Raw genomic sequence first — 20,994 nt, forward strand, 5'->3', positions numbered from 1 at the left:
TTTGGCATAGTCATTTAAAGATATGATGTCATACCATCACTCTACATACTGTTGCCCATATTGATTTACTAACAACATTAGTTAGTGAAGTCTTTGGTTTGCACATACCTACAGTTTGGTCTCATTTGTCATACCTGTATGTCATATATTAATGACAGAAAAGATCCTTGTTTCTTATCATGTTTATTGTCAGTTGTTTGTGGGGAAAGGAACGCCACTGAAAATCTTAAGCACAACTGCTGTTCTAAATGTTTAGGTGACTGTCTTATTTTACTACAACCTAGCACAATCTCGAGTCAAAGTCACATTCAGATTCAAACCTGTGAAAAAAGAAGTCACATCGCTGGAAGTTTCTCTGCACTGCAGATCATGTTGTCCCATTTTTCAGGATTTTTCTTCTGTTTTATGAGACTGAACTCTCCTTTTTGTGAAAGCATGCCTTAAACAATTTGGACCACCTCACCACCGCTTGTAGGAGTCTGTGATGGACTTCTCCCTTCCCTGTCAAGAGGACATCAGGATGTGCTCCTGCAGCTTTTCCTATTTGGCCTCCTAGAGACTGTGCTAACTGAACTTGATGTATACAAATGTAGCTTTTAAAAACAGCAAGGACACTGAAGTGGTTGAAAGTTTTATTCGTGTTTTTAAAAATATGTGCAATTCCTGTCATCTCCAAAACAGCTGCAGCAGCAGCTTGGTTCCCTGGGGTCGTTTCGCGCTGCCTTCATCTATCCTGAGTCTGAATTCTTCTCCACCCAAAGGTTCTATAGCTTTATGAAGCTCCTTGTTCTGTGTTACCATTTCATTCTTCCTCACATATGATGAGTGATGTGTGGTTTTTGTATTTTTCTACTTGTAAACTGTTTACAGGTGCAGTATGCAGATACTTATAATAGCACCTCCGTCAGTAAATGTAATATTTGAACTAACTTTTGTCTATTTGTAAAGCACTTTGGCCAACAGTTTGTTGATTTGAATTGTGCTATATAAATAAACTTGACTAGTGCAGAGTCAAAGTTGTACTGTATAGTATAACAATAAAACTGTTTTTGTTGTTTCTGTCAACAGTCATCTTTTTGGCTCTGAAATGGGAGCATGCTTCCAAAATGATTTTTTTTAAAGCTTTCTTCTGCATTGTAGTGATCCCCTCCACCATCTGTTGATGAAGGGTGTCCTGCTCAGCCCTCAAGGGGTCGATCAAATGCAGGTTCTCTGCCATTCTGTCTGTGTGAGTGAGCTTTTCAGTCTCAAGCTCACATTCAAGGCTTTCAACCTGCTGCTTGTCAGAGCCTGACATAGTGTTATCTATATTTATAGATCTTGATTAACTGTTCAAAATGACTAGATGTTTTCTGGAACAATGTTGCTGTTATGATCTCCTCCGTGACAGTAGGTGGCGGTATGAGTAATGCACAGCCTTCACGGTGGGACGTTGGCTTGTCTGTTAAGGTGTGATTCGCCGGTCTTCGCCGTACTATGTGGTGATGCTTACCGTAGTATCTTATCTGTGCATGGTAACCTTTTTGTTTTAATCAGTTTTAACTCCGGTCTTCCCCGTACTATGTGGTGATGCTTACCGTGGTATCTTATCTGTGCATGTTAACCTTTTTGTTTTAATCAGTTTTAACACGCCGCACTTGATGTCGACGATAGCACTCAAGTTTTCGCATGACTGGAAAAGGACTTTAAGTACTACTTGGAATATTTAGTGGTACTAGGCGTTTGTTGCCAAAACATGAACAAAAAAACTCCACTAACCGTCAGCCACCTGTGCATAGTCTAAAGTCTCGCGGCAGCGTCATTGCCATACCCTGGCTGTTGCATGCGTAAACCAGATAGGCTATCCAACAGCTGGGTTGTACTGGCAGATGATGACCGCTACCTTTCACCTGACGAGCGGTTCGTAGCCTACTTGCCTGAGTCCAGCAGCTTCTCTAACTCGGGTCGTGAGTGTTTTGTGATGGGGAACTGAAGTCTGGAACTGCGTAGCCTGTGGTCAGCTAGTTCACCATGATGTCGGTAAGTTTTTGTTTTGCCACAATATACAGGCTGTGTGTTTATTGAATAAAGTAGTGTTTGAAACGTTTCTCCGGCTTAAAGTAAACCCGGAGGCATATAATAAGTATTCATAAAGTTTTGACCCACAAAGATATTGTACTCAGTTTGTTTGGGGATTTTTAACTACGGTCTGGCGATAAGAGGAAATCACTGAAGTATAACATATCTCATTATAATTTTACTGAGAGTTCACATGCTTTCATATTGAGCCACAATGTAACCAACCATAACATTGCAGTCAGGATCAGTGCATGAAGCTCTTTAGATTTTGTCATTTTTAATCTAGCTATTTCTCCTATTTTGGTCCAAACACTGTAAAAATGGTGTTTTTCATTTTACTTATTAGAGGAACTTCACCCCTTTGCAGATGCTGCTGATATAAATGGCAGCTAAAAGTTGCTGACATATCTGAATGTAAAGGAGCCTACAGAGAGTGTAAAAACACTGATACTGTCCTTTGGAAGAGAACTGAGTGTGTTTGTAACGGACACACTATGATTGCAGACTCAGCTTTCACCTGGCAAACAAATACCTGGCTTATATGTGTGGTGTGAAAGATAAGCTCACAATGATCACCCTGCTTTGGTTTGTGTTGGATTGTTGACTCAAGTTGTTTATATTTGAAGTTCTTTGGTGTAGGCCTATTCAAGCAGCCTCAAATACGTATGTCCTTTGTATCACTATTACATTACTTCACCACTGTTTATATAATAGACTTTGTTATTTGACCTTCTACTGTTTTTAAATGTTAAAATCGTTCATGAGTCTCTGTTTCTGCAGGTTAATATGACGAGGCTTTAGTCAAAACCTTTTGAAGTGACATGAAGTTAATAACTCTCCTCTGTTCCAGCTGTTACTTTCCCCCTTCAGTTTCAGCTTTATTAGCCTGCATACTGAATCATATTTTTGTAGATTCAGTCATCATTTCTGATAATAATATTGTTCTTACCAAGTTAATTGCTGAGATTTAGGAACATGGTGACATCACTAAACATAGGTCAGAAACACAAAGTCAGATGGTTTTAAACAAACCCCATCACAGTTTACCGACAGACGTCCTTCAAAGTACATGTAATGTACTTGCCACAGTTGTGCACATACAGTTTTTCTGTGGGGTTAGGGACTATTTCAGGTTTGATCGGTTTCAGTTGCTGATCATCTGGTTGCTCTCTCTCACCCTGCTTTACGTCACTGTAGTGATGGCACTGCATTTCCAGATCAGCACCTGGTTTACTGTTTGGCTTTGTGAGTGAGGTGTTGTGTGCAGAGATCGGTGCTTAGCCGGATTTTAATGGACATTCAGGTTTCACAATATACACCTCAGACCTCTAAACCACAGGGCGTCTGTCACACTTTGTGTCATCTTCCTGTTTCACATAACTGAAATGGACAACATGCACAGTGGCATGTCATGGACTACAGCTGCAATATTGCTTATTTTAGTCTGCAAATTATTAGACAGCTGAGAGAAATGCTACTTAATAAACGACTTAAATGAGTAATGTTGTTGATAGAAGTTCTGCACATCAAATAATCAAGTAACATGAGTCAGGTGGTGAACTAGCAGCCTGGCAGGGACTGGGCAGCTGACCACACACAAGCGGTGCATTCCTGTGTCAGTCACAGAACAGAGTGAGCTTTTGTGGGACAGTACATCATACAACTGTGCTGCGAGATTAGCTGAATAGAAGTTTGTTTGGAATGGCATAAATTAAATTCTTTTTGCATGTAAATAATCCAAAAATTATACTCTATGTAGAACAGAGGAAGGTTGGAGGGTGGCATAAAAGAACACAGAGATTTTGTTTTCATGTACTGTATGAACGTCAAACACCATTTAATGTTCCTTCAGTCAGGTCTTTTTTTTTTTTTTTAGCTGCGTCTGGGGTTTGTCAGAAAAAGTTTAAAAAGAGGGTCAAGGTTTCTTAGCTCTGTAAGCAAACACACTCTTAGTCACTGGACCAGAAAATGGAGGAGAGGACTGGTCACAGAGCAGTGCAGTAGCTCTGTCTTGGGTGACTAATCTGTGAAGGGAGGATGAGGTCAGTGTTGCTGTTAACGCCTGTTTCAGGTTTCAGCTTTTGTTATATTTCTCAGAAACAGAAATATTAGAAAGATGCTTCAGGAATTGGCCAGTGAATGGCACTCAGCTGTTTAATCTCCCCCCCCTTTTAGATGACTTTTGGCGTGTCGAGCCATGTGACACTGCTGTTTGACTTCTGGGATGTGCATGGGCCTGCAGGTAGGCTGCAGAGTGTCAGCTACACCTTACAATGCCAAAATGTTCCAAACGATGGGGGAGCTTTCCTGTAGAAGACCAGTGTTTATGTCATCAATGTTTGGACCTATCAGTGAGCCCTGCAGTGGGTATCAGGCTGTGCCGTCATACAAATGCGCTGGCCCCATGACAAGTGATACCATTCTCCAGGTCCGCCCAGCTGTTCAACCACAATCACTGTATAATTCACCAAACTCACCAGTAGCCACTTAACAACTGCTCTGACTGATTATGGTCATTGACCTGTCTTCTGAATTAAAGTAACATGGTGTCAAGATGAGCTTGTATGTTACCGTGCAGTCAAGCATACAGGGTCATCAAGTGGGCACCCTCTCACTAATTGGCGTTTCACTGAGTTTGGCCCACAACACAGAGAAGGCTCAGCAGTGTGTTCCAGTGTCCCATACTCCCACCTCCTGTTTACCTGCATCCACACACTCAGTACAGCCCTCCATAGTAGGTTAAATTTACTCTAATGACAACAGCCACCAGCAAGCTAACTGACTACAAGAATTAACTCCAAGTGAAGCTACATAGCATATTGCTACCACTGGCAGCATACCACTAAACCCAGTCACAGCTTCTACTCTTGCCTAATGAGTCCTTAAGCTAATTACCATGCTAGTCAGCATGCTAACTGTGCACTTTAGAGTGAACAATGAACACACAAAACCATTTCTTCTGGTTAAAACATACCGTAGCATTGTGTCAATCTGTGATTGCAGCAATTTTCTGGGAGAAGTGGCAAGTTATCTGACAGAAATGCAAGGTCGCTTTGGTCACAGGGGGGCTCACATACAGTCAGCAGCCTTTCTAGCGCTCTGTGGTGAATAATCTATAAAAATATTCCTGTATCCAAATTGTGATATAGATCAGCACCAAAATCTGGTCCGGGCCATACCCTCCCTCTCCAAAAAATGTTTTCAATACATTTATTACCTTTTGAGTTATGCTGTTAACAAACTAACAAATGCTAGAAAAAACATTACCCTTGGTGGAGGTAACAATGGTCAAAAAATGTTTGGTAAGACAGTATACACCAAGCAGCACATCAAGTATGAGACCCCAATTTTTTTCTAGGGCTGGGCCCAAATATTCCACTACTTAGATGTTCATTCATTGGATAGGTAATTGGTTTGCATTTTTTATTTTAATATTTAAGAGAGGAAAGAGAGGAATATTCATTTGCGATAAAGAGGCACCACTCTGTTACACCACTGATTAATCAAAGTGAACTGAGTGCCTCTCTGTAGTTCCAACAGATCCAACGGAGTGAGACGTCTTCACAGGTAAAGCCATCGGTCGATCTCGCATCAGTGATGGAAATGTAGCACGTTCTGTATGCATGCAAATGGTTATGAAGCTCTGTCATCTGTTAAATCAGATCCCACATAACTTTCATTAGCTTTTTGTTTTTTAACTCTATAAAGTACTGCCAGATGGGCAAAGAGGTACAGTACTTTTAGCTGCAGCACGATGTCAGCTGAGAACAGAGATTTGCTTTTGACTTGAGCTTCATATTTAGTTTAGAAACATGAGAGAGGGAATAAGTACTTTGCAAAATGCTGAAATTTTCCTTTATGGCAGTAAATGAGAGGCTTTGTGACTGTGTTCAGGCTGTGTGAGTTAATTGTGTGTTTGGTGTGTGCTTATGTTTCCAGGGATGGTGCTGTCAGTGTTTGTGGTCTTCATGCTGACAGTTTTTTATGAGTTGCTTAAAGTGTGGAGGGTGTGGCTGGGGACTTCCTCTAAGCTGGCCCAGCCTCGGTCTCCGTACATGGCCCCTCCATCCACCCGCAGCTCTGTCCTGAGCAGCAGCCCCGAGTCCTCACTGACCCCCATGGAATCACTGGCTCCAGATCGAAACACCAGGAACAGGTCAGGGTCTTTGTGAAATACAACTAGATTGAAATGAACATTGTCACTTGTACTCAGTAATATGTTCTAGTTTCTCATACAAAATGCTAATAGGCACATCTAAAACACTAGAATAAAAACAAGAAATCAGCCAAAGATTTCTGTAGTACACGCTGGTCATTTGGAAGTTGTAATTTAATAATTCGTCCCACTGTTGTGTATTGTTTTCTTTGTGATGTGTGTGTCTGTGCGTCTTCGTTCAAACTGAGTGGTGTCAAGTTTCACACCCTTGTTTGCTACTGACTGAAGTATTTGAGGTATTGATCTTCTTATTTAGGTGCGTTGGAACGTATGTGTGACACATGCCTTTCTCTCACCCTTATTCGTCCTAAGCTATTTGCTGCACGGTATCCAGACGGCCCTCCACATGCTGCAGGTGTCTCTGGGCTACTTGCTGATGCTGTGTGTCATGTCCTACAACACGTGGATCTTCCTGGGGGTCATCGTGGGCTCTGCCCTTGGTTATTTCATCTCATTGCCTCTGCTGAGACACAGGGTTCAGATACTGAATCGCTTCCCCTTCCGGCTTTAAAAGGCTCATGTTCTTGAGTCTAAATAGAAACCACTCGATGCCTAATGTCTGCATGTTGTTCTGCTGGCCTGGGCAGAGTTTGAATTTATGAAATATTTACAGAGTGGGGAAGAAGTTGGGGTGACTTCTGTTTGTGAAATTGTCACACACAAAACTTTGTCAGTCACCGTTCTACCGCAGAGACGGTGTGAATAATTTGATAACTTTTGAGAAGGATCTTTTTTTTTTTTCTTTTTTTTTTTTTTTTTACAGATTCTGTCTTCCTTCACTCCTCAAACACTAAACATCTGAGTAATATGTATGAAAAAATGTTTTCCAGCCTCTGGGGCAGGGAGTGCTGTGTGCTTTACTCTTTTTGTTTGTTCAACATAACAGCAGAGGTACAGTAGAACACAAACAGGTCATCCATAGCTTGTGGCATATTAACACTTTAATTTAGTTTTTATGATCAACTTTGACATACTTTTATAGTTACTACAGAGTCAACTTTATTTTACTAAGTAATTCAAGGTGTTCTGACACTACAGGGGGCTGAGAAATTAGTTTTTATTTTTTTTTAATCAGTAAGAAAAAGTTGTCCTGACTTTATGACTTTTGGTTTTGATGGATTAAACAGCAACATTTTGTGAGTAGAACTAACTGCCTGTGTTTAAAAGATTGAATTCCAACTGTCTTTTTTGGAGTCAAACCTGAAAGCAGACTTTATAGTTAGTTACAGTCCTCGGTCAGTTTGAGGAACGGAATCATGTGATTTTTAGCTTGTAAACTTCACGATGTGTAGTCGTGGTTTGTTTACTGATTGGTGTCACTCTCACATGAACATCAGGGGGACAGGGAAAGTAGATCATGTGGTTCTTTGGCAATCATTGACAAACCATGAAACCACAAAGGGAAAAAAAGTACTTTATTTGCTGACTGTACCTAAATTTGATTATACAAACATACTCAAATATCTAACTTGTTTAGTGTTGAATATCAGTTTCCTTAGTGTTGGTTTGTCACTGAACAAAAATTGTGAAAGAAATTTTGTGAAATAAATTTATTCATGCATATTTTTTTTATATATTTAAGAAAGACAAAATCAGGCATGTCTGCACACTACACAGGATAATATATAATAATAAATAAATAGAAGAAGGTGACAGTTTCTCTGTTGGAAGTAATGGGCCTGAAGGCAGCAAACTGCAAGTGTGGTTTGGGTGCAGGTGATTTCACAACAGGACACTGACTCATAAAACTCAAAAAAACACAAGAAAGGACTGCAGCTCTCAGCATTTAACATGACATGCCAGCTTGGTCTTTTGACTGCAGATGGTGGAAAATATTCTTTTATTTGTGTGTGTGTGTGTGTGTGTGTGTGTGTGTGATGCCAACAAAAAAAAAATGTGATAACATTGCATTTTACAGGTTCTAAGATCTGTAATTTCCTAGAAATAAACTGTTACTTCATAGGTAGGATCCTGAAAAAGACTTTGTAATTTGATAATAATAACAACAGTTGAGATGTAAATTGTTAAAATTGTCATTCTTTCTCTGTACTTTGACTTTACTCCTGCTCATCTGTGTACTCCATGTCAATCCCTCCCATCTGTTGCTATTTAATTAATTTATTTTTTAGCTTTTTTTTTTCTCCGTGGAGGTTTTTTGAGGGTTGATAACGGTGCATGGTGCCACCCGTTGTGCAGCTTGTAAGAAAAATGTATCATTTCTGATATATAAAATATATACTTCCATTTAATTCTAATCACTTGCTTTACTTACCTAGCAAAAATGCAGCATTTAGCCAAACATACAGTTCAACATATTTGCCTCTACTTTTCCTGTTCATATACTATTTAATGTTAAATGTTTTTTTCCAGGAAACGTCTAGAAACTAATGATGCACCCTTACAGAGTGTTGCCAAACAGCTCCATGTGCACTGTCTGTTTGCCAAACTGTTGCAGGCTGATGTATTTAGAGATGATCTGACCTTCCGGCTTTAAAGAACACGTGTAACATTGTCACCCCCTGTCATGATTCACAGTGACACAAGATTGTTTCCTAACGTGAACAAATGTCTCCCACAACCATAAATATCAGTGATACTATTGTACTACTACTTTATTTTTTTTATACAGCTCATCTGTTCATCCCTGTCACGTAATAATCAAAACTGCCTGTGCAGATTGACAACATTATAGCAGTAAATAGCTATGATTTTGTGTGAACTGACCCTTTGACCCAGATTAGACAAGCTGAATGAAGTAAGCAACAATTGGTTTTAAATAGTTAAAAAAGAAAAGGCACCGTAATGTTTGATTCATTACTTATAAAGTTGGAAAACTAAATATAGCAGTGTTACAAAATAACTCAAAGCCAACATGAATCTCTGGATTCCTCTGATTACAAGTTAATCAAAAATCCTACAAGTTAAAGAGCCACTACATACTGTATCTTGGTCATCTACACCCACAGGCAACATCGCAAGAAACAATAAGTTTGGGTAATTCCCCTCCACAGATGTCAAAAATGAAAAACATCTTGTTTTTAAAATCATAGTGGAATCAATAACCAGTCCCTGACAGTTGAAACATAAAGGCCATTTACAAATGTAAGAAATGCTTAGAACAAATGACATATATTTTGAAAAAATGAATTTCACATAAATAGTATTTAGAAATAAAATGTAGCAGGTAAAACAAACACGAACCCAAGTACAACATATAGAGTGGTTACAGCGCCCCCTGCTGCCCAGGTCTAGGCGGTGCTCATTAGGGAGGGATTTATTGTGTATACAGACATAACTGATGTAAATGTTAAACTAATTAGAAAACAACTTAAATATAGTAGTTTTTTTTTTTGTGCTCCTGTTTTTTTGGCAAGTTTAAAAATGTCTGATCCCTTTGAGGGGCCTGGGCTGAGGGGCCTGGTTATGGACCTTCAGCCAGTTGGGGCGGCATAACCGATCCTAACAAAAACACATTTGCTGAATTTAGCATTCATGTACAAAATAGGAAGAAAACCTGTACCGAGATTTACTAAGCTACATAGAGAGGAACCAGTCACCAGAGAAGTGTCTAAAAAAGTCTAGGGCAGGATGAGAGAGTTGATTTTTGAGTGTACAATATCAACAACAATAAAGAAAAAGCAATGCTTTGAATTAAACCTTCAAATACAGGGTGGGTCGTGGAAAAGTAGCCCGGAGCCCTAAGTACCTAGCTCCTAGCACTGGTATTGGAGGCAGGCTACTTTCCCCAGGCGGTACAATCCATCTTCTCTCCCATTACCTGTGATGCACAATGTTTTATCACCAAGCTTTTCTCCAGTTTCAGCGTTAGGTTCCGAGGACTGTCTTCCTACGCTAAACTCACTTCCACATCTAGCAGGTCGATGATTTTGTCGTCTCCAGCAAGGTGATTTGTGATTGCGCGAAGCTCACTTTCATCCAGCCCCACACTGGATGGTGACTGGAAGCCAGTGTTGTCATGCGAGCTGGAGTCTGTAGCCAGTGGTGGCAGTGGCGAAGATGAATCTGATTTTTCTGCAGAGACCTCTGGAATCCTTTTATTGTCATCTGTCTGTACTGCCGTCTCGGTTTCCTTGATGTCGTTTTTAGTAGCTGCTTCCTCCTGATGCTCCTCATCAGTTTCCTTCTTCCTGCTTCCTACCAGCTGTTTGAGGATTGTCTGTGGGGACATCTTGTCCCGTGGAGATTTCCTGGGAACGTCCTCCACTACCATGCTGACAAGTGCCACCTGCTCCTGCACCCCATCCTCCAGTGTGATGGTGCTGGTAGTCGGCTCAGGCCCATTGGTTATGCTGCTCTTGCGTCCTCCTGAAACTGGCACCGCCATCTCCACCACCGGATTAATCAGGTCCCTGATTTCATTCACACTATCGGGAGACATGGGGTCCTGAGGAGGGCCACAGTGCTCCTCATCCTCCTCTTGGCTTTTCTCTTCGTCCTCAAACACGTCTGCATCCTCCTCAGGGATGAGCTCCACACCTGGCACCTCCAGACAGGACTCATAGGGCAGAGGCACCCCTTCTGGCTGGATCATGGACACCACCTGCCTACGTCTTGTCCCAAAACCCCCTCCTGTGCCACCATCACTGACAGAACCCTCTGCCTCATCGCCCCCAAATTTTGTGGCCCAGTCCACTGGGGCAGTATCTTCAAGCAGGTGCAAGTTAGGGTCACTGTTGGTCAGAATTATGCTGTCCCTGTAGAGGTTGTGTTTCCTCTGGACAGCTGCCTCCTTCACAGCTGGACAGAGAATGAAACAAGAGAATCAGTCAGTGTGTGAGCAGTGCGTTAGGTAATGTACTCTGATGATACATCATTAAGAACTACCACAACTACTGGCATGGTAACACATTTGTTGGCCCTCACCCATCATTATGTCCTTAGTGACAGACTGCAACACCACCTCCTCAAACATGTTTTCCACCAGGAGGAAACGGGAGCAGTCCTCAAAGATGAACTCTTGGAAGCGAGGCAGTTCCTGTGGAAGGAGTGAACAGAGGTGAGCATCATAAAGCTTTCAGTATTCAGGAAGGCATCTGAATCAAACTCCCACTCCACTGGCCAGGGGAGTAAGCTAATTAAAGGAACCAGCAACATTAAATGTAGTTTTTTAAGATTTTAAATAGAGACAATCAAAAGTCCTGAATTTTGAATGTATTTGGTTCAATATTAATATTTTTGGTCAGCTAAATGTCTAAAGTGGATGAAATCATGCTTCTTCATTGTGATTCTATACTGTACAGGAAGTGTAGTGTGAGGCTGTGCTGGGTGCTACTCACAGGAGAGCAGGACGGCGAGAGATTCTGCAGCATGTACGGGATGATGATCTGCAACAGAGCCTCTCTGAAGAACTTCTTGCGTACCGTGCTGCTGTCATAATCAAATTTCTGACAGGGAAAGACCAGAAATGCATGCAGAGCTCAAAGATTCATGTTTTTCTGCTCTGTCCACTAATAACATTGACCTTAGCTCTGCTTCTACTGAAATCTCCATCTCTCTCTCTCTCTCTTTCGAGATAAATCAGATGCTGTCTGAACCTCAGAGTTCTCGTGTTTTTAAAATTTCTTTGACCAGATCAAGCCAGACAGCAATATTTCATTCATAGTTGCACGTTTTAATCTCATGTGCTGTAAATACTGGAAACACTTGATCAAATTAGTGTTTTGTTGCTTGATGTTGTCATCCTTTTAATCAGTCTTTCCATCTGTTTGTCTAATTTGTCTGCTTTACCTTGAGAACCCTGTCCTGGCACCTCTGGATGGTCTTACAGAAGTCATCTTCTCCCTTGGCCTCATAAGATTGGTGAAGAAGCTGTTCAAATGTGTACACAGCATTGTCCATTTGCTGTCAAAATAAAAACCAGTTATACGGTAAGTTATGCAATAGCACAAGGTAGATTAATACCAGTTGTGACAGTAAACAATAGCTCTGCTTAAGCTCAATTTTTACAAGTTGTCCTACTCTTGTTGTCCAGCAGGTGGAGGTACAGCCTTCACAACAAATAAGACAGGTTGCTGGTGTGTTGTCTGACTAGAAACTAGGGAGTATTTTCAGGCATCCTGACACTGCATTGCTGTGACACCTTACCTCATTCATGAGGATCTGAGCCCTGCCGACAAACACAGACGGGCTGGAGACATCGAACCTCTGTTGCAGTCCTTCCAGATTGAGCTCCTCCACCTTCTCATAGCAGCCTTGCATCTTGACCGGGTGGAAGGCGAGCATGGACAGCCTCTCCATGTGCTGAGGGAGGGAGACCGACAGAGGAGGGCAATAGTGATCAAAGTGCTACGAGCATCATCCAAGGAGAACTGAGACCAAACACAAAGGTTGAGTTGATTGTTCAGGATCTGTTGCAGCTGAGAACACTCCCTGACTTCTAATTAAAGACTAGCACTACAGATTCCACAAACACAGTCTTTTCATGTGCACTAATAATGTCACCAAAACCAAATGTTACAGCCCTACATTATTATAGGTCATTTCTATCCTTTGTTTTCCCTGTATTTTACCTTGGTCGTATTACTGTCAACTATATTAACACCTAAATCAAACCTTCCATTAATGTACATAACAAAAGAATAAAAGAAAGCTTTGCAGTCACAAAGCATGACTCACATCTCTCAGTTTTTCCGTGCCCTCTTTGTTCAGGGAGTTCTTGCTGATTTCCACCAGCTCCTTGAAGAAAACATCCCTGACCTCTGCGAAACCTCTGCTGGTGGGCTCCATCAGGGCCTCCAGGATAGAGCTGATGTAGGGCTGCACGCTACTCCGTAGGAGCTGTTCCGCCTTGGGCAACACCAGAGCTGCACCCAGCAGTGACACATGGAAGATGGAAGGCGCACATATTCATGATTAGTTGTAGCAGCTTGTAATGCAAGAACAAAAATAAAGGCATGGCTCTGACATCACATGAACTGTGCCACTAAGCCATCGTAATCTGCAGTGCATTGTTTGAAGCCGTGTCGAAATGGTTGGTATGTATGCAATGACATTTCTTAATAACAGTTGTGCTGTCTCCATGCAGGCCCTGCAGCTTTCATTTTTGCCCAACTGTCAGACAAACCCAGTTGTTAGTAATGTAACGTCTGTGCAGAAAGACAGCTAAATAAAATCCACAGCTATAGGACTATGCAGCTAATTTTCTGCATCAGTCTCATGTAAAGTGAACCTGGTTTTGTACAGGTGACCTCTAGTTTCTAACCTTGTCTGTGGCACAAAGTCAGAAACGACAGTGCAGGCGATGGAATGCAGCTCTTCCACTTGAGCTCAATGGGAGCAGTAAACATGAAAAAAAAGAACAGTCTGTGCCAAGTTATGTTTTGAATAGAAGCTGACAGGCTCACCGGTGGATGCTTTGGTGCCCTATCACACAACATGAGCAAGACAGAAGAATGAAAGAAAGGCAACAAGAGATTTAAATTCAAAGCAAAACCTGTGATGGGAAAGTGCTGAGCATGAAACAAGAGAAGGAAACCATCAGATATGGAAGGAGGTGTAGTAACAGAAGAACAGCCCTTATTCACCTATTCTGTGACCAGACTGATCATTTTGCTGTGCCACTGATCCTGAACCAGAGGCAGTGCAGTGACATCTCACTGAGGCAAACAATGAAGTGTGTCAGGAAGAACATGATACACAACAGAGCAAGCACAGAGTGAAACAAGCACCTATGCACTGGACGTGTGAGAAGGCAAACCAAGGTGGTCTTCAGTTAAAAATAGATTCAGCTATAAAAATATGAACTAAAAATTTTCTAACTATAATTTGGATGTTTTGTTTGTCATGACGAAAAGGATGCTGCGTGTAGATCTTCGGTCACCTCGTATCTTGCCCATGATGTGTTCTTTAGACGTGATGATCTGGTCCATGTCGGTACGTAGTTTGCCGTCCAGTGCGACTCGTTGGGTCTCACAGGCTTCAACCAGCGCATTGTACTGTCTGGTGGTCTGAGACAACACTTGCCTGTACACTGCATCAGAGATCTGGAAGAGAGTTGTTCAGGAACATAATTGGTTTAGACTCGTTCTGTGTTCGTCCAGGACGTCTGCAGCGAGTTGTACAGTATGATAAGAACTCACCAGCATCCAACTCTTCTGTCTCTGCTGCATGTTCCCCTTAAGGCGAGGACCAATCAGGTCTCTTAGCTCAGGGTGGAGGGTCTCCATCACAAGGTGAGCTAAAATCTACACACATACGTGCCATTTATTTATTTCAAAGACAGATTATGAGACACTGGGCACAGACATGTAAAAGGCCCCCCACCCCTCCTACACTGGAGCAAGGAAAAATGAGTACATAGCACAGCGGTGGCCATTTTTCCCCTCTCTCTGCAGTTATTTATGGGTCTCTTTGTGGTTGTTTAGCATCTATTTGTACTTAGTTTGAGACACTGTGGTCATTTTGCATGACTCTGCACTTTTTTGTAATAATTTTGCATGTCTTTACAGTATTTTTGTGACTAGTTGCTGAGCATCTCTGTGGTCATTCTGCATTTTGTAGTTAAATTTCATGTCTTTGTAGTAGTTTTGTGCCTCTTTTTAGTCATTTTCTGTCTAGTCACTTTAAACCGAGGCCCTTGTCCAGGGGCCCCCATGCATGATTTATTTACACACTTTTAATATGTATTTTTATATTTAGTGTATACTTATATGTAAGTAAATAAAAAAAGATCCTGTCTGACTTGCACTGTGTATCTTTCACTGGACTGGACTGTACTGTACTGGACTGGTTTCATGTGTGTGGCCCTTTTAGTTCATACTGGAGCCAATCCCAGCTTTTTCAGAGTTACACAGTGTTAAAGTTAGTATGGCAATGCTCTAACTGGGAGTTTTTGTGCTAGAGGTGTATTCAAAAAGCGACCAAAATCCTCCGCCCAAAGAAAAACAAAAACAAACCTTTAAAAAAAGTGCAGTCTTTCCTGTGTGGTTACAGTGCAGGGACTGAGCTGCTACACAGCTGGATATAGAGAGGAGGGAAGGCTGGTTTTATAGCAGTGGCACCGCCATCATAACTGAAGCTCACTCACATAAAGCTCAACAACTCCATGAGGTTTTCACTAGGCTAAACTTGCTGGGTAACAAGTAGCTGCGACAAAAGCAAAGTAGTTTTTTTTTTTGCTCAGAGAGACGACCAGTGAAAGGCATATTGTAGCTTGTTTGCCTGGAAGCACTAAATGAAACAATGTTTTCTTTGATTGAATTAGTTCCTGTTACTTGTGTTACCTTGAAGTGATAATTCACGGCAGACTGTAGCAGACTCCCACTTCAGGTAACATTACAGTATATTTAACACACCTTAACTAACAAACTATATCCTTCACAGAATAATGGCAGGAAATATGAGATAAGGATAGTAAAGGGAAAGACTATGTCAGACTGACAAACAGAAATAATTACAGAAGGGAAGAAGTCATTTTTTCTAGGATAAGATTAGGACATACAGGACCTAACTCTTCATTATTCCTTATGGGAAAGACAGCATCAGATAAATGTATTACTTGTAACTGTAGTGAAAACAGTAGGCCTACAGGCTATCATGATCAGTTATAGGAGATTCAATTAGCAAAACAGAGAGTCTGAAGAATACAGTGGTAGGCTTGGGAAGGGATTATGTTTGTGTTTTGGTGTTCAAACATAAATAAGCCTTTGTCACATCAGACATTTTGACTTGCAACATAGTAGTCATAAATGTTGTGTGCTGTAGTTTGCTTAGTGCAAACTCTGGTCTTTACGCAAAGGATAATATTGTAACCTTTCTTTAGCAATGTAACGCAGCAGTTTGTGTCACTGTAATTAATTGCCATGGCTTTTTTAGGAGCAGAAGAACTTCACAACAAGCTGGAAACCAGATCCTGTGCCTACACTTATCACGTTTTAATCTGATCCACTGTTAATACAAAACTGTTGCTCACTGTAGCTTTGACATGTCAGCAGACTCCCTGAGTAAATGCTGGAATGTTGAAGAAACTGGGACCCAGAGAGGAAACAGATTCATGAAGACAGTGACTGCCAGAGACACACAGAGACTGTGATGCCCTGGAGGTGAGTGAAAAGAGCTTATTTAGAGGGGAGACCCCAGTCAGCAGTGTGAGAATTTAGGTGTGTGCATGTGTGTGTGTGTGTGTTCTTCAGCATGTTGCTGACTGTCTTACTGAAGCTCTTGTGCAGGTGCTTGTTTGTAGTGTGAAGAGAATGAGTGTATTCATGGTGTAGGTGGAGTGTTTTCTTGAGCTGCATTAAGTGAGAGAAATCACAGTGGCCTTTCTGGAGGTTAAGCTACTGTATGGCCCTGACCTGATCTCTGGACAGGTTTTCACAATGACTGCTTGGAAATTGTTCCTGAAAATCTCTTTTAGCGGTCACCTACGGCAAACATGTGTAAGCCTACCTCCTGATGGGGAAACATAAGATCTGAACAATGTAGCTTATAGTGAACGTCCCAAAATGAGGTAGTCTAAAACTAAAAGTGCATTTAGGTGCTCCTCAGCAGCTCATAATATCAAATAGGGGTGAGTACCTGTTTACAGAAAACAAGTCCAGTAAGTGGACCTAAGTTCTCAGAAGGGACCGTGTTGTTTTGAGTTGTTGCTGTGACTGATGAATCACATGTGATCCTTCACTACATATTCTGTCACAAACTCTTCTCTCTGACAAATATGCCTCTTTCAGGTTTGTCTGTTTGACAGCTGTGTATGCACTTGGGCACTTGTTTTACATCATTTCTATTCTATAAAACTGGTGTACTGTTAATAAATAATGTACATCTGACAGTTTTTGAGAAAAGAATTGCAGATATTGTGATATATCTCACAAGACATTGTAGATCACAGAATTGCTAGAGTTGTGATAATATCGTGGACAAAATATCATGACGGTATCATGAGCTGACTTGTGATTCCCACTCCTAATATCAAACATTACCAAGTGTATCATCTGGAATTTGGCATAAAACGATCACTAATGTATAGAAACTGTGCCAGTGGATAGCAAGGAAAAGTTTCATGATACTCAGATTTACAGTACATGTCCCTTTTACAAAAAGAGAAAGACCTTGTGGATCCATTTTCAGTTTATATACAGTAAATGCTGACATTAAAGGCCCCAGCCTCTGACCTGGGACACTGCTGATTAAACTGAGAGCCTGACCTGTGGGGGTGCTCCGCACATCATATCCCATGTTCCATAGTGTCCCTTGGCTTGTCTGTGAAGCCTCACAGCATCAGTGAAGGCTGGTGTCTGAACAGTGTGGTCCTCTGGCAGACCTGTTGATGCAGGAGAGAGCAGAGCAGATGTTTGGTAGCACTAGAGAAACAAACCCTCCTCCTCCCCTCTTTCAAAAGAAAGTGCAAAATGGTCTTAGTAGCAAGATAGTGGGATGTTTTATTTTTGTTTGACAGTGTATGGTTCGGTGAGGTCTCAGAATGTTTAGCAGTGACTTAATAGATGTTTACTGGATGAGTTGCCCTGGTGTTTAGGCGTTTCACTGACTTCTGTAAAATTACACACTAACAACAGTTTCCATACTATGTGAGTCACCTCTGAGGAACCGTCTGAGGATCATTTTTGCCAGTGTTATGTTCAGTTACAGTTCCTGGAGTATTGCACACTACACACACGGCCTCTATCGCACACAGTTGTGTCATCCCTCAAAACAGGAAGAGGTTCGCTTATTGGAGAACAGATTTGACCGGCTGCTATGGTTACTGCCCCTCCCAGTTGACAGGACAAGCGAGGTGGCTCACAAAGCACTCAGCAACACGCGTGTGCTTTTAGGAAGTTGGTTCTTATCTCATGCTTGTGTTTAAATGGTGAAAATACATCAGTAGCTTTCTCAAGGCCACAGCACAAAGGGACACTGGCCCAAAAGGCCCACATCCCTCACAGAAGAGTATAAACAGGTGTGTGGAATAAAACATCCCTATAATTAGCAGTTTGTCTTTCAAGCCAGTTTTCCCTTCAAGGCAGTTTTCCCTTCAAGGCAGTTTTCCCTCTAAGTAAAAGTGTTTCTCCCGTGTCAAAAGAAAGAATCCATCTTTTTAATGCACAAACATCAAAGGATAGTTCTGCTGTTTTTCAAGCCAGCCCATGTTGTAATGCTTACCATTATATATAATGGGCATAATATAGTACAGCTTCAACTATCCACTTGTTAAGTGGTGACGTGCCATCCTGTTTCCGGGTCCTGAATTTGGCTCATACGCCTCTTCTCCATATGCCAGTGTTGTGCTCTCTGTAGTTTCAATAAATGTGAATCAAAACTCACAAGTCAGCTGTCATTTTACTGCTTTCCTTGCAATGGGAAGGAGAACAGGAAATGGCTACAGTTGATTAGATAAGTCACAGTATTCTTAAATTAATAAAGTTTGGTTATTATGCCACCAGGCGGAATGGCAACACTGACTACTTTATTTGAATCTTAAGAATGTTTTTTTTTTTTTTACTCCCAATGATGCCTCGCTAAACAACAAAGATGTTATTGTGTAGAGGGTGACAGGCTCCTCCATTTGGGTCTGGAGCAGTTTGGACCCGAAAATGGAAGTTGCATCACACTTAAAAAGCAGATAGTAACAAAAGCTTTTTAAAAAAGCATACCCCTCTGCTGCAACCTTTACTGGGACACTCTACAAGGGTCTGTACTTGTACATTTATTCCCATTTTCCAGTGATGGAAGAAATATTTAGATTTATGTATATATTTAGAGAAGGCACAGATTTTCTCATAAAATGACCGGCCCCAAAATAACCCATGTCCATTAAAACTACAATTACTGCCTCACTGTTGTATACCTCCACCAACCAGTCAAGTTGTTTACATGTATGTCTGTCCAGACTGATAATATATGAAGACTTTGAAGGAATTTAATAAAGGATGTATTTTTGGCCAAATGAAAGTTATAACAGTACTGTCACATATGATTCTAGTGAATAATTTCCAGTGACAAACATGCTGTGTTCACTTAAGAGACTATTTTTTACAGAGGAATACAGACGACTGATAGAGAGCTTTGTCACATCGTCCTTGAATCCATGTTTGTGCCAAATTAGAATAAATACCCTCAAGATTTTGACCACCAAAATCTACTCAGTTCATTCTCGTCCAAGTGGATGTTTGTGCCAAATGTGAAGAAATGATATTACAGATGTCACTGTAGGCATTACAGCCACGGACATGCATGTTTGGTGACGCTGTTGTGACAGAAATGCATAAAAAGCAAGTTTCCTGTACAGTATGTCTTTATTGCCTGAGTCACAGACAAAACAAGTTGTTTTGTTTGTGACTCAGAGGAGGCTGACAAAGACAGGAAGTGGATAAAGGAGTGAAGGGGGGAGAGGCAGGGCCAGACAGGAAGCAGTCTCTGCTCCCAGCTCTCATTCCGAGGCGTTGAGTGTTAGCTTGTTTTGGCGCAGGTTTCCATGAGAATTCACTGGACATTGAAGTTAAAATCTCAGTGGGAAAATAATGGCACAGACAGCTGCCATGTTGGCAGGTGACCAGCCATCATTTGGAGGTCAAATGCAGTGAAAAGTGTCTGAGGGACACAGCAGCTGGGCTGGTTTGTGGTTTACTATTCTTACACCAGACAGGTCATGGTAATAGTGTGCATGTCAACATCATGGCCTTCTAATGTATCAGTGACCATCCTTTCTCCCATAAATATATGTTATTGGAATAGTTTCACAGGGTTGAATCCTAAAGGAAAATGCATTTCATTTTCTCTGCCAAAACTAGGATGATGTCCAAAAAAGAAATTAAATGGCATGGATGATAGTTGCATAAGCACACACAGATTTACTTGATTGTAGTTTAACTTACTACAGAACACCCCATCATCAACAAGAAGCTTATTATGCGGCTCTTGCTCTTGTTCAGTCAGCAGTTGATTAATGTTACACCTGCTGCTTTGTGCACTTTAAAATTTTACGTTTTCCTGCCCTCGCTGCCGTGTCAATTCCAAGAGGACAGATATTGGCCCAATCCCAAAGTTGTCCCTAAGGTCTCAAACCCCAAACCCTCAAAGACTTTAGCGACATCACCTGTAAGTGACTGAGTGCAAGAGGCTGTAGGGGCTGGAATGGGAATGGCACTTTGTGACTTAGGTTATCACATCACTATGGCAACGCCAAAATGACGCCATGGTTCTAATACGTATTGTGGGTTTAGGGCTTTTTATTTTATGTTTTTCACTTTCCTCATGGCCAAGACACTTCAGGGCCCACCTGGCTGATTTGAAAGTGATCCACGCTTTTGCCTTATAGAGTGGACGTGGAGTAATTGTCAATTCCCTAACATTATTCAATTTAATATAGTTTTGTCAAAACTGCATCATTAAGCAAAAAGAAACAAATAGTTGATGAATGACATTTATGGATGTTTATGTTTAAGTTGCAGTATTTAGCAGATGCTTTGGTTCAAAGCAAAATCCAAAATCATTAGAAGAACATCTGTTAACATAACAATGTTCATTTACTGTTCATGTTCTTTATTTTTCTTATCTCCATTTTATGGCATTTGTTTACCTTTTTATGCTTCCAGTCTCCCGGGTACAGTGGGATAATCCCATGTTTCACGTCACAATCCAATGAACTGCGGGGAATTCCCTCAAGTAAAGTCTGCAGAAATGCCAACTTACAGAAAGCAAGCATGAAGGACTCAGAATGAAGGGTTAGAGAGAAAGCTCTCATGCACTTGATGATTTCACAT

General features: G+C 41.2%; 2 protein-coding genes across 2 annotated transcripts in view; one reads left to right on the top strand and one right to left on the bottom strand.

Annotated features, from left to right (window-relative positions):
- The first annotated feature begins 1,554 nt into the window (after positions 1 to 1,554).
- On the top strand, positions 1,555 to 6,785 carry slc31a2 (solute carrier family 31 member 2). The gene is made up of 4 exons (XM_020615111.1): positions 1,555 to 2,019; positions 4,234 to 4,300; positions 5,998 to 6,214; positions 6,587 to 6,785. Exons 1-4 carry the CDS (start codon positions 2,011 to 2,013, stop codon positions 6,783 to 6,785), a joined length of 492 nt encoding a protein of 163 aa, XP_020470767.1. The 5' UTR covers positions 1,555 to 2,010.
- Positions 6,786 to 8,125: 1,340 nt separating this feature from the next.
- The window catches only part of niban2a (niban apoptosis regulator 2a), a 27,038-nt gene continuing 14,169 nt past the window's right edge, over positions 8,126 to 20,994 (bottom strand). The window contains exons 6-14 of the mRNA XM_020615112.1: positions 17,440 to 17,555; positions 14,374 to 14,478; positions 14,115 to 14,277; positions 12,911 to 13,098; positions 12,380 to 12,535; positions 12,023 to 12,136; positions 11,572 to 11,679; positions 11,159 to 11,270; positions 8,126 to 11,032 (exon numbers count right to left, since the gene is read on the bottom strand). Of these exons, the coding sequence (XP_020470768.1) occupies positions 10,122 to 11,032; positions 11,159 to 11,270; positions 11,572 to 11,679; positions 12,023 to 12,136; positions 12,380 to 12,535; positions 12,911 to 13,098; positions 14,115 to 14,277; positions 14,374 to 14,478; positions 17,440 to 17,555 (1,973 nt within the window). The 3' untranslated portion in view covers positions 8,126 to 10,121. The remainder of the gene's footprint in view (positions 11,033 to 11,158; positions 11,271 to 11,571; positions 11,680 to 12,022; positions 12,137 to 12,379; positions 12,536 to 12,910; positions 13,099 to 14,114; positions 14,278 to 14,373; positions 14,479 to 17,439; positions 17,556 to 20,994) is intronic.

Source organism: Monopterus albus, unplaced genomic scaffold (genome assembly GCF_001952655.1).
Source record: "Monopterus albus unplaced genomic scaffold, M_albus_1.0 scaffold158.1, whole genome shotgun sequence".
Taxonomy (NCBI): domain Eukaryota; kingdom Metazoa; phylum Chordata; class Actinopteri; order Synbranchiformes; family Synbranchidae; genus Monopterus; species Monopterus albus.